This window comes from Dermacentor andersoni, chromosome 7 (assembly GCF_023375885.2).
Source record: "Dermacentor andersoni chromosome 7, qqDerAnde1_hic_scaffold, whole genome shotgun sequence".
NCBI classification, from domain to species: domain Eukaryota; kingdom Metazoa; phylum Arthropoda; class Arachnida; order Ixodida; family Ixodidae; genus Dermacentor; species Dermacentor andersoni.
This window is the reverse complement of record NC_092820.1, coordinates 137,682,006-137,700,680: the sequence shown is the minus strand read 5'-3', so window position 1 is coordinate 137,700,680 and position 18,675 is coordinate 137,682,006. Positions and strand designations below refer to the sequence as shown.

At 46.9% G+C, this 18,675-nt stretch overlaps 1 protein-coding gene across 5 annotated transcripts in view; it reads right to left on the bottom strand.

The window, feature by feature from the left end:
• Nucleotides 1–4,870: 4,870 nt before the first annotated feature.
• The window catches only part of Cka (Connector of kinase to AP-1), a 100,421-nt gene continuing 86,616 nt past the window's right edge, over nt 4,871–18,675 (bottom strand). For all 5 annotated transcript variants that reach the window (XM_050180964.2, XM_050180966.2, XM_050180965.3 and 2 more), the window contains 3 exons: nt 18,395–18,505; nt 17,927–18,013; nt 4,871–9,600 (listed from right to left, as the gene is read on the bottom strand). In XM_050180964.2, the coding sequence (XP_050036921.1) occupies nt 9,431–9,600; nt 17,927–18,013; nt 18,395–18,505 (368 nt within the window). In that variant the 3' untranslated portion in view covers nt 4,871–9,430. The remainder of the gene's footprint in view (nt 9,601–17,926; nt 18,014–18,394; nt 18,506–18,675) is intronic.

Here is an 18,675-nt window from a genome sequence, read left to right as displayed (position 1 = left end):
GACGAGACTCAAAAGTCAATAATCCTCATGGCGTGAACGATATCTTTCCCACGCATGCAGGCCTTGCCGGAAACGAGGCGGCTCATGCCAGTGCCCGAGGATTTACAGTCCGGGCTCAGGCATCAGATGCGTCGGACCTCACCACAGAGGAGGCGCCGTTTACAGCGCGGGATCGACTTATTACTTACCACGACATTTGCACACACTACCGATTAGACCGCTTAACCTTTCCGCCACTCATGGGCAAATCCCCGCGTAGGTGTGAAGTTCTGTGGCGACAGCCGCAGACTCGCACCTTACTGTCCCCTTACCTCCTCCACCGCATTCATCCCGCCATTTACCTTTCTCCCTCTTGTAAATTCTGTGTCTCTCCCAAAGCAGACTTAAACCACATCGTGTGAGGGTGCCCTAAGCACCTCCTTCCCCCTTTCCTCAAGCAATTAATATCTAGTGAGGAGCAGTGGGAGGCTGCCTTGCACAGCTCCAGGCCCGATCTTCAGGAGGCCATCCTGGAGTGGCCCGAGAGGATAAAGGATGCCTACTTCAAGTAGTTCCTCCCCCCACCCTCTATTCCATTGCCCCCTTCCCTTTAAAGAGGGATAAACAAAGTTTTTCATCATCATCATCACAACATGACGTCAGGCAATTGCGTTCAGCCGTGGTTGCTAAGGCACTGTGCGTTTATTTCACTCAAAGGGGACCACTCAGAGCAGGCCCAGCCTCTACTACGGCCCCTATTGCTCCTCCGGGAAAATCAGTGTTGTTTATTTTTCTTTACTTTTTTATTTTGTCGCGCCGTAAGGCACAACAAAGTTATAATCCGGCATGACCGACTCAGCACCAGTGCCGCACGCGCAAGAAAGTCTGTTTGACGTACCTTTAGACACAGCGATCACCAAATGGGGCATCAGTGTGCGCTGGTTCATTTGTTTCACTGCACCGGCAGCCAGCGTCCGAGCGCAAACAAACTCGACCCCACTCCGCAATGCCGGCATGTCTAGGGACAAATACATGCAACACACGCAAGGAAACTTCTCCACCGTAGTGCCTAGGCAGAGTCAGATATTCGCGGAGCAAAGGCCCCCATATTTTCTCTCTCGCACCCGCTCTTACTTGTGGCTGCACAGAAACATCGAGTGCCTCAAGAAATGCCATGCCCCACAGTACCTACTAGCCATTGTAAAAATTCGGCCCGAACCACTTTTTATCGAAGTAGAGAAAGGCATTTAAAGTGAAAATAGGCTATTTCAGAAATACTTCGCTGTAAAAAGTACTTCAATGCATTCAGCAGAAGCGGAGTTATTGGCAATCAAACAGGGCCTCCGCTGTGCTCCTGTTCCTTCTTCAATGCTTTGCACTGCAAAGGCTTGCACAGCTCCAGGCCCTTGCACAGCTCCAGGCCCGATCTTCAGGAGGCCATCCTGGAGTGGCCCGAGAGGATAAAGGAGGCCTACTTCAAGTAGGCCTCCTTTATCCTGTGAAAGTAATGCCTGTGAGCCTATGCAAGATGCTCAGATTCTGTGTAGGAAGTGTTTTTATTTATTTATTTATTTATTTATTTATTGCGTCAATAATATGGACACTCCAATACCCGTCTACAGTGCAGTGGGACGTGCCCATAACGCTCCACCTTCTAAATGTCTCCTTGGTGTGAAGTTGAGATTTCAGTTTTGGCGCCTACGACACATTAAACATAAGCCAAACATGGTTGTCCTCAGCGAGCCACAGTGCGCTTAGCCAGTAGACTCGTGGCAGCGCCCCACGGCAGCCACAGTATATACGCCATATAGCCGATAGCAGCTTGATGTGTGTCGGCCAATAGCAGCCGTGTAAGGGAATGACTAAATAGTACATCTAGAAGAGAGTGAGGTCAGGGCCGTCTGTTGAAAAGAGCGTTTGAGAGAAAGGCGACTTCGCAATCTGCGTGCGAGCTCCAAGCCCCGCATACGACAGCAAAGCTTGGCCGAAATGTTCACAGCAGCGTATGCTACCCACAGACTATATTATTTCACAAAGCCAGAAGGGTCGTTCCGGGCCCCTTTAATGTTTATCCACCACAAAGGTCACAACTTTATTGTCATGCACTCTTTATCTTTATGCACTGCTTCGTTCACAAGCTATGCCCAACAGCAAACTCCAAATAAGGTGGATGCACAGTGCGAGACGTATACGCAGCGATGTCACAAGGACAAAGACGATGCATGATGCTTGTTGAGGGAAGAATGGTGACGATAGGTGTGTGCACAGAAAAGTGCGATGCGTGTCAAGCAACCATATGTAGATTACCTCTTGCATTGCAGTGCGACATGTCCATTCTGGAGGATTGGCCAATAACGGCACACCCTCAATGGCGCATGCTGGATGACTAAATCAAAGAAAATGGAATAAATAAAAGAATATTTGAAAAGTAATTTATTTGAATAGCCGATCAGTGTGCTTTAGAGATATCTGTGAGCCGACATATGTTGATTTTATGCAAGAATCGCAGTGAAACGAAGCCCAACCTGCAGGATTGGCCAACAGGCGCCCCCCACAGGGGGGCACACAGTGAGCGGCTAAATCGAATAATCCATTATATACAATTCGGTGTGCTTCAGAGATAGATGCCTGTGAGCCTATGCAAGATGCTCAGATTCTGTGTAGGAAGTGTTTTTATTTATTTATTTATTTATTTATTTATTTATTGCGTCAATAATATGGACACTCCAAGCGCATTTCTGGTATGACCATCGCCGTGATGTTCCCTATAAAGTCCAAACGCGAAAACATTGTCCCCGCACACCGTACGCTATATGTGTGGGCGAAAGCTTGCAAGGGCCAGCCGACGATTGCAACTCAACCTTGCACGCGCGAGTGAGGAAGGCGGGGGGGGGGGGGGGGGGGGGGAGCGCACCAGCACACCCTCTTCTGTCGCATGCAAGACACTCGCTGCTGCTGCCACAATAGCTCACTCCATCATTTTGACAGAGAGTTTCCACGGTCATTGAGCGAGATCTATTCGTTTACCTGTGCGCGCATGATGCCGTGCATGTTAATTTAGCACAATTGGTTACCAGCGAACGGAGAGGGCTGACGACACATGCTGGACGACGACCCACGTTGGTAAGTTAGTAAGCGAATGTTTACAAGTTTATACGGCCGACGAAACTATCCTTACTTTCTATACCCGTCTACTATTTGCTATCGCAATCAATGCTTCGCCTTTGGGGTGAAATTGCGACTTTTTTGTGGGTGCGTGCTTGCGCAAGGCCCGCACATTGTGGGCACTTTCATAAAACCTCTCCATATATATATATATACCCACAAATGTATCTGCAGAGATAGCAAACTGATACAACTAGCAGCCACACCAAACCCAGGAAAGTAGGCAAAGAAAGCCTCACTTTAAAATGAGTTTTCCTCTAGATGACAGACAAGTTGCGAACATTTGCCCTTGCTTCATCATGTGTGCGAATCTGTTGTATGGATTTCTTTGAGATTTTATTCATAAAAGCTTACAAATGTCTTAACCACTAGAAGTGTTCCAGAAGGCCGCAATGTTTGTTTTGGAATGCTGAAATGCAGGAACCTCCAACAAGGTGATCAATATAACAAGGCTTTTACCAAAATGTACAATTTTGACATGTCTAACTACGCAAGTTAATGTAGTCCCAGAATGAGCCTGTCCAATTCACATAAGATGTCCTCAGGCATTCCAGAAAGAATCACAACAAATGCAATCATTCAGTCATGATCAATTAGTTAAATTTTATGTACAGAAGCTACTCGCAGATTCACAGCCCCTACTGTACCAACAAAGACAGCAGAATGATAAGTGCACTACAGCATTCAGCATGGCTTCGCAACCTTTTGGTTCTTTTTGTGAAAGTAAAACATTTTCATTCTGCACAATTGAATTCTCTCGCGGTGGTGCACGCTCAACCCTCTTCCCGAAGTTCTCGGGCTGCCACATGTATTTAGCATTCATATGACATAGGTGGCAGACTGGAAGCACTGCTCAGATGAATCTTATGGGCATGTCGCACACAGTCACAAACACAGGACAGTCGCTGTGTGATCAACCAAAGGGTGGAGCGAGAAACCTGCATTCCACTCGCATGACCTTTACACAGCATAAGGCGTCATATAACCAATCATGCCAGCAGCGAGAATGATCTCGTTTCGTTATAGCGTAGCATGCAAATCTCTAGACACCGATTGGTGTTAAAATCGCCATGTTCTATGGCTCTTCTAAAAGGATTGTAAAATGTCTTTATTACGTTAACTGCGTATAGTGTCAGAAGCTAGCAGAACCCCATAAACACGATCACTCATCAAAATTCTGGTGGGGCACATTGGAAGACAACACCACTATTAATGTTGATGCTAGTCTAAACAGTGCAAAGGATGCACCACTGATTAACCTATGCCCAGAAACGCTTCATCTTCAAGAGCTGTGGCGAGGCGAGACCATTTCTGCATCAAGCTCAAATGGTTTAGGCTCCTCGCAGTGCAATTCTGCTACTGCAGTATTGTCTGCAATGAGCACAGCACAGACAATTAGTGCCAGGCTTGCAAAGGCCTGCCCTCTTGACTGCTCACCAGAGGGCAGCTGAATAGCTTGTGCAGCAACCTACCTAGCTTGAGTGATGCAACAGATTTATGGCGTTTAACATTCCGAAGCAGCAGAGAGGTTACGAGACATGATGCAAAGGCACCAGCATAATTTTGACCACCTGGGGTTTCTCAACTTGAAGAACTGAAATTTGACTTAGTTATTACAGATTCAACATGTTGACATGGTCACCAAACAGAACACTCAGGAAAAATGGACGGACAGTTACGTAGGGACTCTCTTGGTTTTCACAAGTACAAGAACCACACGCTGAACCACTGGGTCACTCACAAACTTTATTTACCATTTTTATCGAAAAAAACTTCTTCCTCGTCTCGTCGTTCAAGCCGGAACCAGCGCAATGACGAAATAAAACAAGACGCGAAAACTGACGTCCCAGCTTCTGCATTCTCACGTCGCCACGCTTTCTCCCCTCCCATTGCAACTTTGAAAACCTAGTTTTTGTATTTGCTTTATTTAAATCCTCTGCACATAAACTTGGTAACATAGACATACACAAACGGAGGAGCCCTCCATCTGCTACTGGCAAACAGATAATCCAAGGACGCTGCACCCGTTGCAGAGTCACAGAAACCCTTTAGACAGTGGACAAAAAAATGTTTTAATGTTTGAAACATGGTAGTGAGCCAGCATTCTACAACACTCATGTCTGCCCCATCAAATTAAAGCATGTCAGGAAAAAAAAAATTTCATTAAGCTAGTACTGAAATTCCTGACTGAAGCATAAATATGAAATTAAACAGCTCAACCGCAGCATCTAGGAGAATTGAGAGCTGTGAACAGTAGGTGAACAAGTCTGTTACGCACTTGCTTTACCAAAAGACTTCCAACATTTTTTTTTTTTTTTTTTTTTTGCCATTGCATAGTAGTGAAGCTGTTCAACAAGCTCTTTGCTGCACTATAGTCTGGCGAAAAAATTGAGCCAATGGGGCACTGAAAACTTGAAAAACAAGTGGCAGCCGTCTTATCTTGCAAGTCCCCCTGTATTGGCTTAATACAGCTCGCTATTTGGAAACTGGAACAAGCAGCACTTTATAGCAGCTGTGATGGTACAACTTGTCATTTTATTCTACCTACACAGACTCATCGCAACCACCTGCTTCTTAGCCAAACACTGTGGCACAACAGTAAGCCAATAGATGGAAATGTGAAATGCCATACTGAGTAGCAGCGTCCTTGGGGGGGAAAAAAAATCTACACACATACTCAAGTCAGTTGAAACTTGGCAGAGAGAGACCCGCCCTTAGAGCACGCACACACACACAAGTACATTTCAAGGAAAAAAAAAATTTAAAGGCAGGCAAATCGTAAAACAAGAACAGATAAATTGCATTTTTTTTTCTTCTACTAATAAACATTCGCAAATGACTACATACAGTTCTGTACACGTTACAATGCAGGAAAAAAAAAATTACACAGGTCAGTGTGTCCCCCACGTCCACAGTCTTTCGCAGGCATTCCTCTTTCTGACCTCTCTTCGCCACGTCTTTTAAGCAGTCCTCCTTAAGAGACACGGCACGGCATTCACACAAAGACACTTGCCCACAGTGTGCCAAGCGGCGCATACATAAAGGAGTCTGGCTTGGACAAGTCATCTGGCTCAACCACTGCCTTGGTTTGCGCTCAGCATCTCACAGGGGCAGCATTCTGCAGTGCGTATTTTTAATACCATGTTTTAATACAGCACCTTTCTGTTTCATTCAACAAGAATCAAAGAAATCAGTTTTCCCAGGTACTGTACGCAATATTATGTTGAGACAAGGTGCGCCGCACCGACAATGCAAGACACGGTTCCACTCGGCACAAGAAGTGCCAACACCCCAGCGATGGCTCTCTCTAGGCATAAGAAGCCGATATCGAAGGCCATAGTTTTGCCAACTGTACGGGCCCAGAGCCGAAAACATGTCGTAGACACCATGTTTCGAATATTACCTATTACTTTTACCGTCTTCCATAGCCACGGATGACATGCAGATCCGATGACCTACTCTGAACAAAACAAGCAAGCACTGCGCCATAACAACTGTGTCCGACAAAATTCACCGCGAAATGCTATCTCTGTGCCAAATTTGAGTGCGAACGAGACAGCCATTGGCCAGAAAGGCCGTTGGTGACCATCTTCTTTATTTATGCAACATTCGGTACACCGGATGGGGGCGATTTGGGAGTGTAGCCCTGCCTTCCTCGTTTAAACTGGCATGCCTGCAGAGCACAAGACCAAAGGATCGATAAGAGTGGAAAGAACAGGTGCAAACTGTTATAAATAAAATAGAAGTTGTAAAGAACAGAAGGATCCTGCATTAATAAATAGCCTGCAAAGAAAATAAAAAACCAAGCTATGGCAAGACAGCCTTTTCTGGTAGTCCCTCATCAAAACGAGAGAATTTGACAACAAGCAAAGGAAAACTGCTTTTCAAGCTGCCCATTTTTCTGTTCAGGTAAGTAGAAATGGTGGCGGGAAACCAAGTTTTGCGACTCCTTCTGGGCCTAAAAAAAAAGGCGACGCGTGGAAAGTGCCACATTCTTCAGGTTTCACCTTTTCGGAGCTCAAATACCACTGCCTGGCATATCCAAAAAAAAAAAAGAATAAAGGTGTTGGACTGTGACTCGTCTCTCTTCCTGCACAATTTAGTACTCCCAAAAAAACGACAGTGCAGAATTACGAGTCAAAACACACAAAGGTGGTAGGAACAACGTGAAAACCTCTAAGGAAGGTAGGGCAAGCGCGGCTGGGTTGGAAGCGGGAGGAGATTTCATTTTCACGCCCAACAAATCGCACCTCACTTCTTTTTCACAGCCGAGCGAAATGCACTGACCCCCGATGACCAAAAAAAAAAACAATGTACAACTTTGTAGTCCTCCCTCAGCCATCTGAGACACAAGTCATGTTATTGACAGACGACTGCTACTGGTCTGCTGACAGGATTGACAGTGCCCGTCAGCAAAGAGCTTGCCAACACAATGGCTCACCAACAGAGGAAAAAAAAAAGCACTGCAGTGACCACCACATCTGCTGCAGCAAGCAACTTTCCGATCAGCCACGTTTTTTTTTTTCCTCTGTACACAGAATAGACTTCCACAGCCGAGACGGGACACTAAACAGGTGCTGTGGGTCAAAGGCCATGCTGTTCACATCTCTTCGGTTAGTACAGTTTACAGTGGCGAGCAGAGAATAAAAAAAAAAAAAAGGAAAGCAAAGAGCGGCACGGGTGCTTTTGTCTTGCTTGTTTCTCTTCCTGTGAGTTAAAGTCACAGTGTTGACTGCCATGCTCGTCTTCGGCGATGGTGGCCTCGAAAGCTCTCGCTTCTTTTGCCATGCGTCTAACACTAAGAGCCCTACATGAGTCTACCAGGCCTGCAAAACTAATGTCAGGGGAGCCTTCTCCCGCGCCACTGCCACGGGAAAAAAAAGTTTCCATCCAGACTCGACCGTTTCACACTCGAGGGAAGGGGCAACGCTGACGACTTTTTGTCAAAGACAAAACTAGCTGCGGCCAACTACCGAGCGTCCTTCCCATTTTTTGCCGTGGTTCCGAAGGCTAGAAGACTGCGCGAGTCCATCAATGAACCACGCAAGGAACTGATGAAAGGACTGACAAACACACACACACGCAGATGATGGCACACATACGTCTGAAGGACAATACAGGGGGGGGGGGGATAAAAAAAAACTGAGCTCACAACAGAGTCCACACAAAAAGGGAAGGAGGGAAAAAAAAGTAAGGCGCAGTGCATGGCAGCACATACGCACGCAGGGCAAGATCAAGAGATTTTTCCGTAGTTACCACACCCGTGTGCACAGCTTCTTATCTTTAGCGCACACAGGGACGACAGAGAGGCCTTCTTGGTTTCAACGCTCCAGCAACACGTGGAACAAAGCTACTACTGCGGCACTAGCAATCCGTCAGTGGTGATGGTAGCGGCAGCGATGTTGCCGCTTCCGGGAAGGTCACACCACAAAGCTCGGCATGACAGACGTTGCAATCTTCCTGACGAGCACACTTCTCTAGGATTTGTGATCCGCCGCCAAGAGAGGAGGAGGGTGAGCGGAGAAGCAAAAAAAAAAAAGTAAGAAGGTTCACGTCTGCAGTGCTTGGCTAGACGGGGCAGCGGTGGTCAATGCAAACCCCCCTGCCGAAAGCCTTCGTATCTCCTCCTTTCTTCAGCCCCTGCTGGTTGTTCCGTTGTTGACTCGGTGGTGCATGCACGATGGCCCTCCTTCCCTCTCTCTCTCTCTTTCTCTTATTCCCGCCATCCTCAGATATGTGGCAATGCATGCCACAAGCAGGAGGGAGGTGACGGACGGGGCAGGACTCGATGACAGTGCATAATGACAATAAACGAAAAAAAAAAAAAAAAACGGTATTAAAGGAAGATCAGGTGAAAACAACACGAGGGGGCAAAAAAAAAATTTACAATACGTGGTGAGAGTTTTAATGTTCCTTTCCCCTTCCCGAAACCTCCCCCGAGCAGCGGCGGTGGTGGTTCAATAAGTTAGGTTAGGCGGCTGAAACACACGCGCACGCACACACACAAGGCAACACAGTCTCCCTCTCTCCCGCAACATGAGGAGTGCTTGAAGGCGATCGCCGAGAATGTGTCCAGCTCCCGCTCTTCCTCTGCCCGACACTTGCCGATGACAACGGTGGTGACGCCGGTGTGGTACACGTGGCGGGAGGACCGAGGGGCGGAGAGGCGCGTGTGTGCGAGTGTGCGAGAGATAGTGCGCGGAGAGAGAAGGATCGGTCTCCTTGTATCTTCCCTTCTCGTACCTCTTCGTACGACACACCTCGGCTGCTGCTGCCGGTTTCCTCCTCAGACGAAGACCTTGGCGAGGGCATCCGCTCCAGCGCTGGCAATGTACGGCTTCGACGGGTGGAAGGCTACGTCGAAGATGGACTCGTCAAACTTCTTGCGATGCGAGGTAATCTCCTGCACGCACGTCTTGTTGTCCAGGTTCCACAGCCGGATCGAGCAGTCGTGGCCTGCGCACGTCAAAGAGGAAGAGCATGAAAGGGGGTCTCAGGGGTGGTTACTCGACAAGTGCCGCAGTGAAGTCTGGGAGATAGGGTGCAGTGTCTCTACACAGACACAGTGCCAAGTTTTCAAATATCGGACGTGTACAAGTCGTCTTAAGCACTTCAGTTTCACTTGCAATGACTGCGACAGGTGGCACAGTACAGTGGCACATATTGAAATAAAATGCGAGAAAAAAAATACCATCTGGGAGAACGTACAGTTATTGAACATTAAAAGTATGCAGTACGCTCTTCCATCGGTGCTACGCCCCACGTGCTGCGAAACAGATAGGTGAAGCTGCAATTGCCACAAACTCCGAAATGATGGGGGTTGGCGGCCACAGCTGGGAATGCAGCGTGCGATGACCCAGGAGGAAGTTTGCTGGTGCTGGAACAGGGAACTTTATGCGCACCATCGTTTTCACATACGACAAGCAGGAGGTAGTGCGGGCGAGCATTGTGGGGAAGCTGCTGTGGTGAGCAACTAGTGTTCTCAATTGCATGCACCATGTGCGTTTATTTGCTTACACGGGATCTATTGGCCCAAAACATATACAATCACAGTTTGGCACGTACCAAACATTGGTACCGAAAGATTGTGTTTTCCGGGCTGGGAACGTATGAACCGGCAAAAAAGAAGTGTGACTGAAGTGTGTCACTTTTTGCGTTCTCGATCGTGAATGCTAGCGCCACGAAATCATATGTAATGGGATCGTGTTAACAAGGTTCTACGGTATTACGTGCAGTAATAGTCCACCTACGCTAGCTGCAAACACACTGCAAAGGAGCATGTTTTTTTTTTTTTTTTTTTTATTGCTATGCCCTGTGTACCTGTCTCGTTTGGACGGAACTCTTTGCAAAGAGCATCTAGCACTATATACTAGATTGATCACTTTGACGGGTATCCCTGTCTCTGAACACCGATTGGCTAAACCAGTGCATAATGACCGTCACTCCAGTGAGGCATCGCACCAGGCACCACTCGAGCAAAAGCGACAATCTTCCCAAGCACGATCAACCAAGAGAGCACCCAGAGAAACGAGAATGTACAGCACATCCTCCACAGAGTATGCAAATCAATTGGCTCAATGCTCTGAAATGACACGACTCCACGTGCCACATGACGCGACACACGTTTGCACCCAGTAATGCATGACCGTGCACCCACACCCTTTAGGCCGAAGCCCAGAGCAGAAGGCTAAACAAAGCAAAGAGCTTTCAAGACAACTGACAATACTGTAATGAAGACGACTTGTACGCTAACCCCTTGCTTACATTGGATGAGCTGGGTTTGTCCACACATTTCTTATAAAAAATGAGCAATTAGCTTGTCAGTGCTGCTTTCCATTTTCTAGCAATGCCACAGATGGGCCTAGTTTTGTTTCAGTGTTTAGCCACGCTGTTGGTAGGTGGCAGCACACATTTCATGGGACAGTGCAAACAGAAGCGAACTTATTCTTTCTGTGGAGGTACAACGTGTTGGCAACTAGGGTCATTCAAAATAATTTGGCCATTTTTGGTCACGATTCAGTATACAGGGTGCCTACCGAGTTTGCATCTCTGAATTCCCTGAATTTTCCAGGTTTTCCCCGAGTGCCTGTGCAAAATTCCCTGAGTGACACAGAACTCTGTTCTATGCCAAGACAGGCTGACACCACGTCGCCCAATGCTGTCACTCTCTAGTAAGCATGCTAATTTTTTTTTTTAATGACTTAATCCAGTTTGAATAGTAAGGAGTAGCATTTATTTGATTCAAAAAGAAATCAGAAGGGAGGGATTCGTAAAATGCACAATGAATGAAACATTTTTTAAAAGATGTTAAAGCTCATTGCAAGTTGAATCGAACATTCTCAAATAAGAATAATAAGGAGATACATATAGAAACAAATATTTTCGAATATCTCCTTCAGTCATGAATTATGATCAACTGTCTATCCATGTGTGAAACATAGATGCTGCTTGAGACTCCACCAAAAGCAAATCAAGGTGGTAGAAAGACTGAGCATTTTATGATGAGTCATTATAATTACAGGGCAACTAAATATTTGAATATTGTAAAGTCCGTCATGCAATGTTTCTTAATAAAAAGGATTAAATCCCCCACTCGAATTACATGCACAAGTTATTCGTTTGTCTTAAGCATTTAAAGAAAGAAAAAATATATTTCGACGCTGCTACTGAAATTCCCCACGTCAAACATCATGTTAAACACTGTCGTGTCTTCACCAAAGTGGTACTCTGTACGGATACATATCACTCAGAAGTAAAATGGAATTTAGGTTATCAAGAACGTTCAATTTACCCTCAGCTTAAGGGGGGACACGGCTCTTTGCGGCGAAAAAATCGCGAAAAAATCGATTTTTTGAAAAAGATTTTCAATATCTACAGCTAATATTCCTTTAATTCACTAAGTTTCGAATCTCAGGGAAGAGTATTTCGTCCGCAATATCAATTTATAACATCACTGTGAGCTGAATTCCGCGCAAAAACAGCCCTTTTTATCGCGGCGCGTAGCTCTTTTTCTATGCGCGCGATCGCAGCCATCTTGGTATCGTCGGAAAGAGGAGCCTTCCTTCTTTATTTTCCCGCCAAAAGTGACTCCGTCGGTTCGCCAGTGACGTTGAAATCCGGGGAGAAAAAGAAGTCCGAACGCGCGATCCGATTCGTTGACTAGCGCACGTGACCAAAAACGCGTGCTGTGGTTGGCTGCGCGAGGTTCCCGTCGTCTGCTCCACTCCGCAGGCGACGCGACGGTGCGCCTCGTTGTTCTCAGTCGTACGTTTGTGACAAGTGCGGAACTATGTCCAATCCACCGAGGAAGTTCGCCACGATGAACAAGTTCGGTAAAAAGAACGAGCGAACAACTTATAACTTTCAGAAGCGCTCTGTTCCTTCGGAAAACATCGAGAATAGCCCGCCGCCAACCGCAAATGTTGCCCAAGCCGCGGACGACGCCGAAGTAGGCCTAGCCAGCTCACCAACGAGTGAAGTTGTTACGGACGGCGGCCGCCTTCGGCATGACACTGCAATGTTGCAACATGCGGATTTGCTGCAGAGGGATATGAATGCCAAAAGAAAACTTCAAGTCCTTGCTTCAACGCCAGCAACAAAACGGAAGTTGGATTCCCTTACTCACGCCGACGACGTTGCGGCCGAACCAGTCGATGTGGAGGTAGTCTTCGCTATCGTTTGTTTGGACGCCGTGAACGAACTGATGTCGTTTGTGAAGTGCAAGGTGTGCGGCGGTAGCGTCACAGTAGGCAAACGCGAACGAGAATATGGCCTTGCCATAAAGATTGTTATCGCGTGTGCGTGTTGCGGTGATATCGCGTCGGCGTGGAGCTCGCCCCGCGTGAACGGTAGCCAGAAGTGCAACCCGTTTGTTGTGAACGTTCTTGCCGCGCGCGCGATGCAAGCCACCGGGAATCGGCGAACGGCGCTGAACGATATTTTTGCCACAATGAACATCTCCCACCGTGGTCTTCATACGAAAACGTGGCAGCGGTATGTGAAAAGGAAGCTGGCACCCGCGGCGGCACTTGCTGCCGAGAAGCAGACGGCACTGTGCGCGCAATCGGTTCGGCAACTGTACGACGAATTGGAGCTTGGAAATCCGGGAAATATTGCCGTGTCATACGACGGTTCCTGGATGACGCGCGGCCACTCGTCTCACATTGGCGTAGGCGCCGTCATAGAGCTGTTTACGGGGCTAGTCCTCGACTATGTGGTGCTCAGCAACTTCTGCGCTGGTTGTGAGCATGGGCCAAAGGATAATGACCCGAGTTATAAAGCTTGGAAGGAGAGCCATGCCTGTCAGAAAAACACCTCCAAGAAGGCCGGAGAAATGGAAGTTGAAGCTGCCCTCATCCTTTTCCAAAGGTCACTGCAGCGGCATAACCTGAGGTACACAACCCTACTCTCAGATGGTGACAGTCGCGCTTTCCTTGCGCTGCAGGAAGCCAGAGTGTATGGATACATTTCAGTGGAAAAGGAAGACTGTACAAACCATGTACAGAAACGTATGGGCACAAGTTTGCGAAACCTTATTGCAAAGCATAAGGGACCTGGATTGGAGAGCCTTGGTGGTAAAGGCAAACTAACCAACGACTTAGTCACGAAGCTGACACGATATTATGGCTGGGCCCTGAAGACTCACAAGGGTGATGTGCAAGGAATGAAACGGGCTGTGATGGCAACTTATCACCACACAACATCAAATGACTTGATATCGGACCACAGCTACTGTCCACCAGGACCAAGCTCGTGGTGCCGGCAAAATGCAGCAAGCGCTAAGGGTGAGGCAGCCCCTAAGCACCGCTACAATTTGCCTCCTCATGTCTGTGAAGCCCTGTTGCCCATTTATGAGCGCCTGTCTGATGAAAAGCTCCTTGAGCGGTGCCTACGGGGCAGTACTCAGAACAGCAATGAGTCTCTCCACTCCCTGATATGGGCACTGGCTCCAAAGGAACAGCATGCTTCACTGTTCACCGTGCAAGCCGCAGTAGCTGAGGCAGTCATGAAATTCAATGCTGGCTGTGAGACGACCTCTGCAGCAATATTGAAAGAGCTGCACCTCAACCCTGGTATACCCAGCATGAAACGCATGGTGGAGAAGGACCGCCGTCGAGCAGTTGCATCTGCAAAAAAGCGCAAGACCACTACGGACATGCAGAATTCTTTCAGGAAACGCCATTTGGATGGCCGTAGTCAAAGTGACTACATTCCTGGTAGCTTTTAGCTACTTTCACTGCGAAATAGTGCACAATTTTTTCTGCACTTTTGATTAAAAGTGACTTCACTTCTTTTTTCTCGTTTTCTCAAAACACCGATTTTTGACTTCTTGCTGATTTGCGGCAACCATATCTCTGCCTTCAAGGCAGGTAGAGGCATAATTTTTGTTGTGGCTCGTAGCTGAATGTACAAAGCACACAGGGGTAGGAACAGATTTTGGAATTTATGCTTTAAAATTTTTCAGTTCTGCTTTAGATCACACAATAGGGCACCCACAATTGGAACAGTGAAGATTGAATTGCTATAAAATTACTAATATTTAATATATCAAAAAAGTATTCCTACCATTGTGTTTCTTATGCTTTCTAGTACCTAGGCGTGTGCCAATATGAATTTTTGTAGCGCAGTTTTTTTTCTATTGTTTCCGCAAATGATGGACAATGAGTTTCATTTATCTTCAGAACTAAATGGCCTATTGGAAATATAATTACGTATTTGAAATCAGCACAAAAACCTTAACAAGACTGGAAAGTTTCATTAATATTGATGGAAAAAGATGATGAACATTAATTTAATAGCAGTGTCCCCCCTTAATGTTTGTGCTCTATTTCTTGCTACCATTGCACAGAAATGGCAAAAATAGGTCGTGTCCACAATTATGGACGCCGTGACTAAAAGGGATATGAGCTATTTCTATCAACTGATAGCAAGCTCACTGGTATGAGGCCTGAGCTTTGCCACAAGTGAGATTCTCTCTCAACAGGTGGCGTGCCAACCTCAACTGTCCTGACATACACGCGCACAACGCCTTAGTGTTGCGTTTCAGTGCTTTAAAGAGTTTAATTTGGTTTGCATGAGGGACACCTGCATAGCGGCGTTAGCCAACGCTTTGTTTTTTGAGCGCCGCACGTTCACCCCACGGACCATTTGAAGCATCTTCTTGGTCAGTTGTACACCCAACGTCAGATTTTTGGGACTCCCTACGGGCTGCGAAAACGTCTGAAAAATCAGGAAGTTCGAGGAAAATGAATGCATGTCTTTTATTGGTCTTAAGGGCTCAAATCGCCACAGGCACATTCGAAAAAGCCTGCCAGTACACTTATTAGGCATATCTGTGCTCGTACTGTGATAGGTGATGGCGGGTGGGCGCATGTATACAAGACAATCGCCCCTTCCCACGCTTGTTATGCTTCACCACACTACTTTTACGTATGCTTCACCACGTAGCGATTCTGTACTAAGGCCAAGCTGACTTTCGGGAACCGGCATATGCAACACGCCGTGCTTTCCGAACTTCAAAACCATTGGCAAGGATTACAAAGGCGGGGGAGTCTGCGCCATTGCCGACAACGGCTGATTCTTTCAATGAAAAACACGGCACAGAACAACAAGAAGCTTAATAGCGAACGTCGAAGCAGCTAAGCCTAGCATTTGCCGCGGTGGTGGCTATGGCTGTTAGCGGATCTGCGTGCGAGAGCGCCAGTTCGAGGCGGCGAGGTAATCGAAATGGCGGTGCTGGTGACTTTGATTAACGCTGTTTCGGACCTGAGGTCACTGCTTAAAAGTCCAGGAAATTGGGATGGCGAAGCCGAAATTTCAGACGTTCTTTTACATAGAGTACATGGTGGTGCCACGAAGCCGCCCGAATAATCGGGCGCATGGAAAGTCAGCCGTTGACTGTACACAGGCAACTCCTCCAGCTGATGACGCGGCGTCAAAGTTATTCGTAACGCTTTCTCTGTTATTTCATTGCCTTTCAATAAAATTACTGCTAATTTTCCCTGATAGAAGCACAAATTCACCAAGTTTTCCCTGAGTATTTCCAGAGTATTGTAAATCCCTGAGAATTCCCGGTTGGGTAGACACCCCGAGTATAGTAATGTGGCATGGAAGGGGGTTAAGAGGATAAAATGAAATAACGTACCTAGTACACATAATGGGCATGGGCAGGACACGTAATGAGGAGGGAAGATAACCGATGGTCATTAAGGGTTACGGAATGGATTCCAAGGGAAGGGAAGCGTAGCAGAGGGCGGCAGAAAGTTAGGTGGGCGGATGAGGTTAAGAAGTTTGCAGGGACAACATGGCCACAATTAGTACATGACCGGGGTAGTTGGAGAAGTATGGGAGAGGCCTTTGCCCTGCAGTGGGCGTAACCAGGCTGATGATAATGATGATGATGATAATAAAAACCTAGTACACATACAATGTTGTCAAAACAGCATGACCAACCAGCCGCTTGCACAGTGTTTGTTTTAAACACCGTCTTCTTCGTGCAAGGCAATGCTGCATAATCACTACAATCATGCACCAACGCCTCGTAACCGCTTCTTCAGGTAAACCTCCACACATGACAATATTTCAAGGCGGTGCTTCGCTTCATTGGAAAGAAAATGCCTCCATCCACCCACACTTTTCTTGCAGATATATTGAGGCCGTGTGCAGCTGTTAACAGTTTTGTGTCTCAACCTCACCTCAGGCAAGCACAAAGGGTGGCCCTCAGATCTCATAATCTTCGCGCACAGCAGCACATTCCTTTTCCCGCCAGGACTGAGAGTGGATACCAAGCAGCCAGGTGACAGCAGCTCACTGCCAATCTCTTATTCCACCCCATTTCTGAACTAGCAATACCCAATTTTCGATGAGCATATTATGGGCTAAGAAATGAGAAAGAAAAAAACTAAACAAAAAATAAAAAATAAAGTAAATTTAGGAGACTTGTAGGGAACCAAATAATAAGGCTGCTTGACTCCAAGCCCACAAGACAAAGCTCGAAGGACCCTGCTAGCGAAGGCAGATTGTAATCACTGGGCAACCGCATCGTGGCCTGGTTAGGGCAAGGATCTTTGAAGGCAACTATTTATGTCAACTAAATTTCAACATGCTGCCAAACGTGACATAAGAGAGACATTTCCACTGTGAAGGCTTGAATGAATCACGACTGAGATAAAGGTAACAATACATTGCTTCAACAACAACAAGAAAGTAAAAGGAGGTATCAAATTACTTTAAGCCTTCATGCAGTCACAAAAAAATGCAGCCATAAAATAATTCAGTATCCTGTGCTACACGCTCAAGCACTTTGAAATCGCGGTGTCAGAGTATCAAGGGTCGGAGAAGGCAGGACACGACAATGCCAAAAAATGTGTCAAGAGCCATACATCTGTCAACACAGAATATGCTCAGGAAAATAGTTAATGCTTCTAGAAAGCTAATCACTTTAGTAAAGGAATTGTGCATTTGACGGCATATATTGGTTGTAACAAGGACATTTAGGCAACATTTGCTGCTTCATTGTATAATTCTGTAAAGCACAGAACCGTTAACGAGCATATCTGCAGTGGTAGCATAGGTGGATAGCACACGTGTCTCAGAGATATAACGGATGCTGTTCAGCGACAAAGGCGCCCTGCAAATCAGTTGCACGAGAGCACGTGCCATTTGCACCAGCATTGAAATTCCAACCTCCGACTACGAACCACGAAAGAGGGCTAAAGAGGCAAAGAAAGCCGGTCACTTTAAAAATCAAGTTAGACCGGCCAAAAAAAGCAGTGCTACTCACTTCCTGAGAGAAGGTAGAGGCCGTTGGGGTCGATGGCCAGGCTCGTCACTGCATCCAAGTGGGCGACCATCGAGTGCACCATCTTGCCTGCAGTGATCAGTACAACACAACCGAATGCACAAACAGCATTTGGCAAACGAGAATAACATGGATTTCACACTAACTGCAATAAGTAGCGACAGTGCTTTCATCTTTACATTACCTGAAGTGGTCAGGCCAACGTGTTGAAACTATACAAAAGTGGCAACTTTCTAAAGCAGCACAGCGCACAGACAGCTTTTTCCATTTGAGTGGCGTTTCGCCGGTTATGCCAGGTGTCAAGAACGTGAGCGCAGCTTGTTTCAACTTCCCTTGCATTCATCATAAGCAAACCAGGAAACTCGAGAACGCTCTGTAAACGCTTTAATAAGTGCCAAAGCAAACTTCTGCTGGCCAGTTGCCTTCTGCACATTTCGGCGACGCACGTACCAGTGTTGTTGTCGAAGAAGCGAATGTGGCGATCCTCGTGCGCCGTCACCGTCATGGGCAGGGTCGGATGGCTCACCACACAGTTGATCTGTTTGCTGAGGGCACTCGCATCTGGGAGACACAGAGAACAGGCAGAGAGGAGTAAGAGCCGTTGAGCTGGAAGATTGCTCTACAGCAACAGGACTAGAACAGGCTGCAAGCGCGCTTGTGTCATCTGAAGTGGTGTGTGGTCATCTTACCACATGACTCCGTATGTGGCAAGACCACACATCATGTCGCAC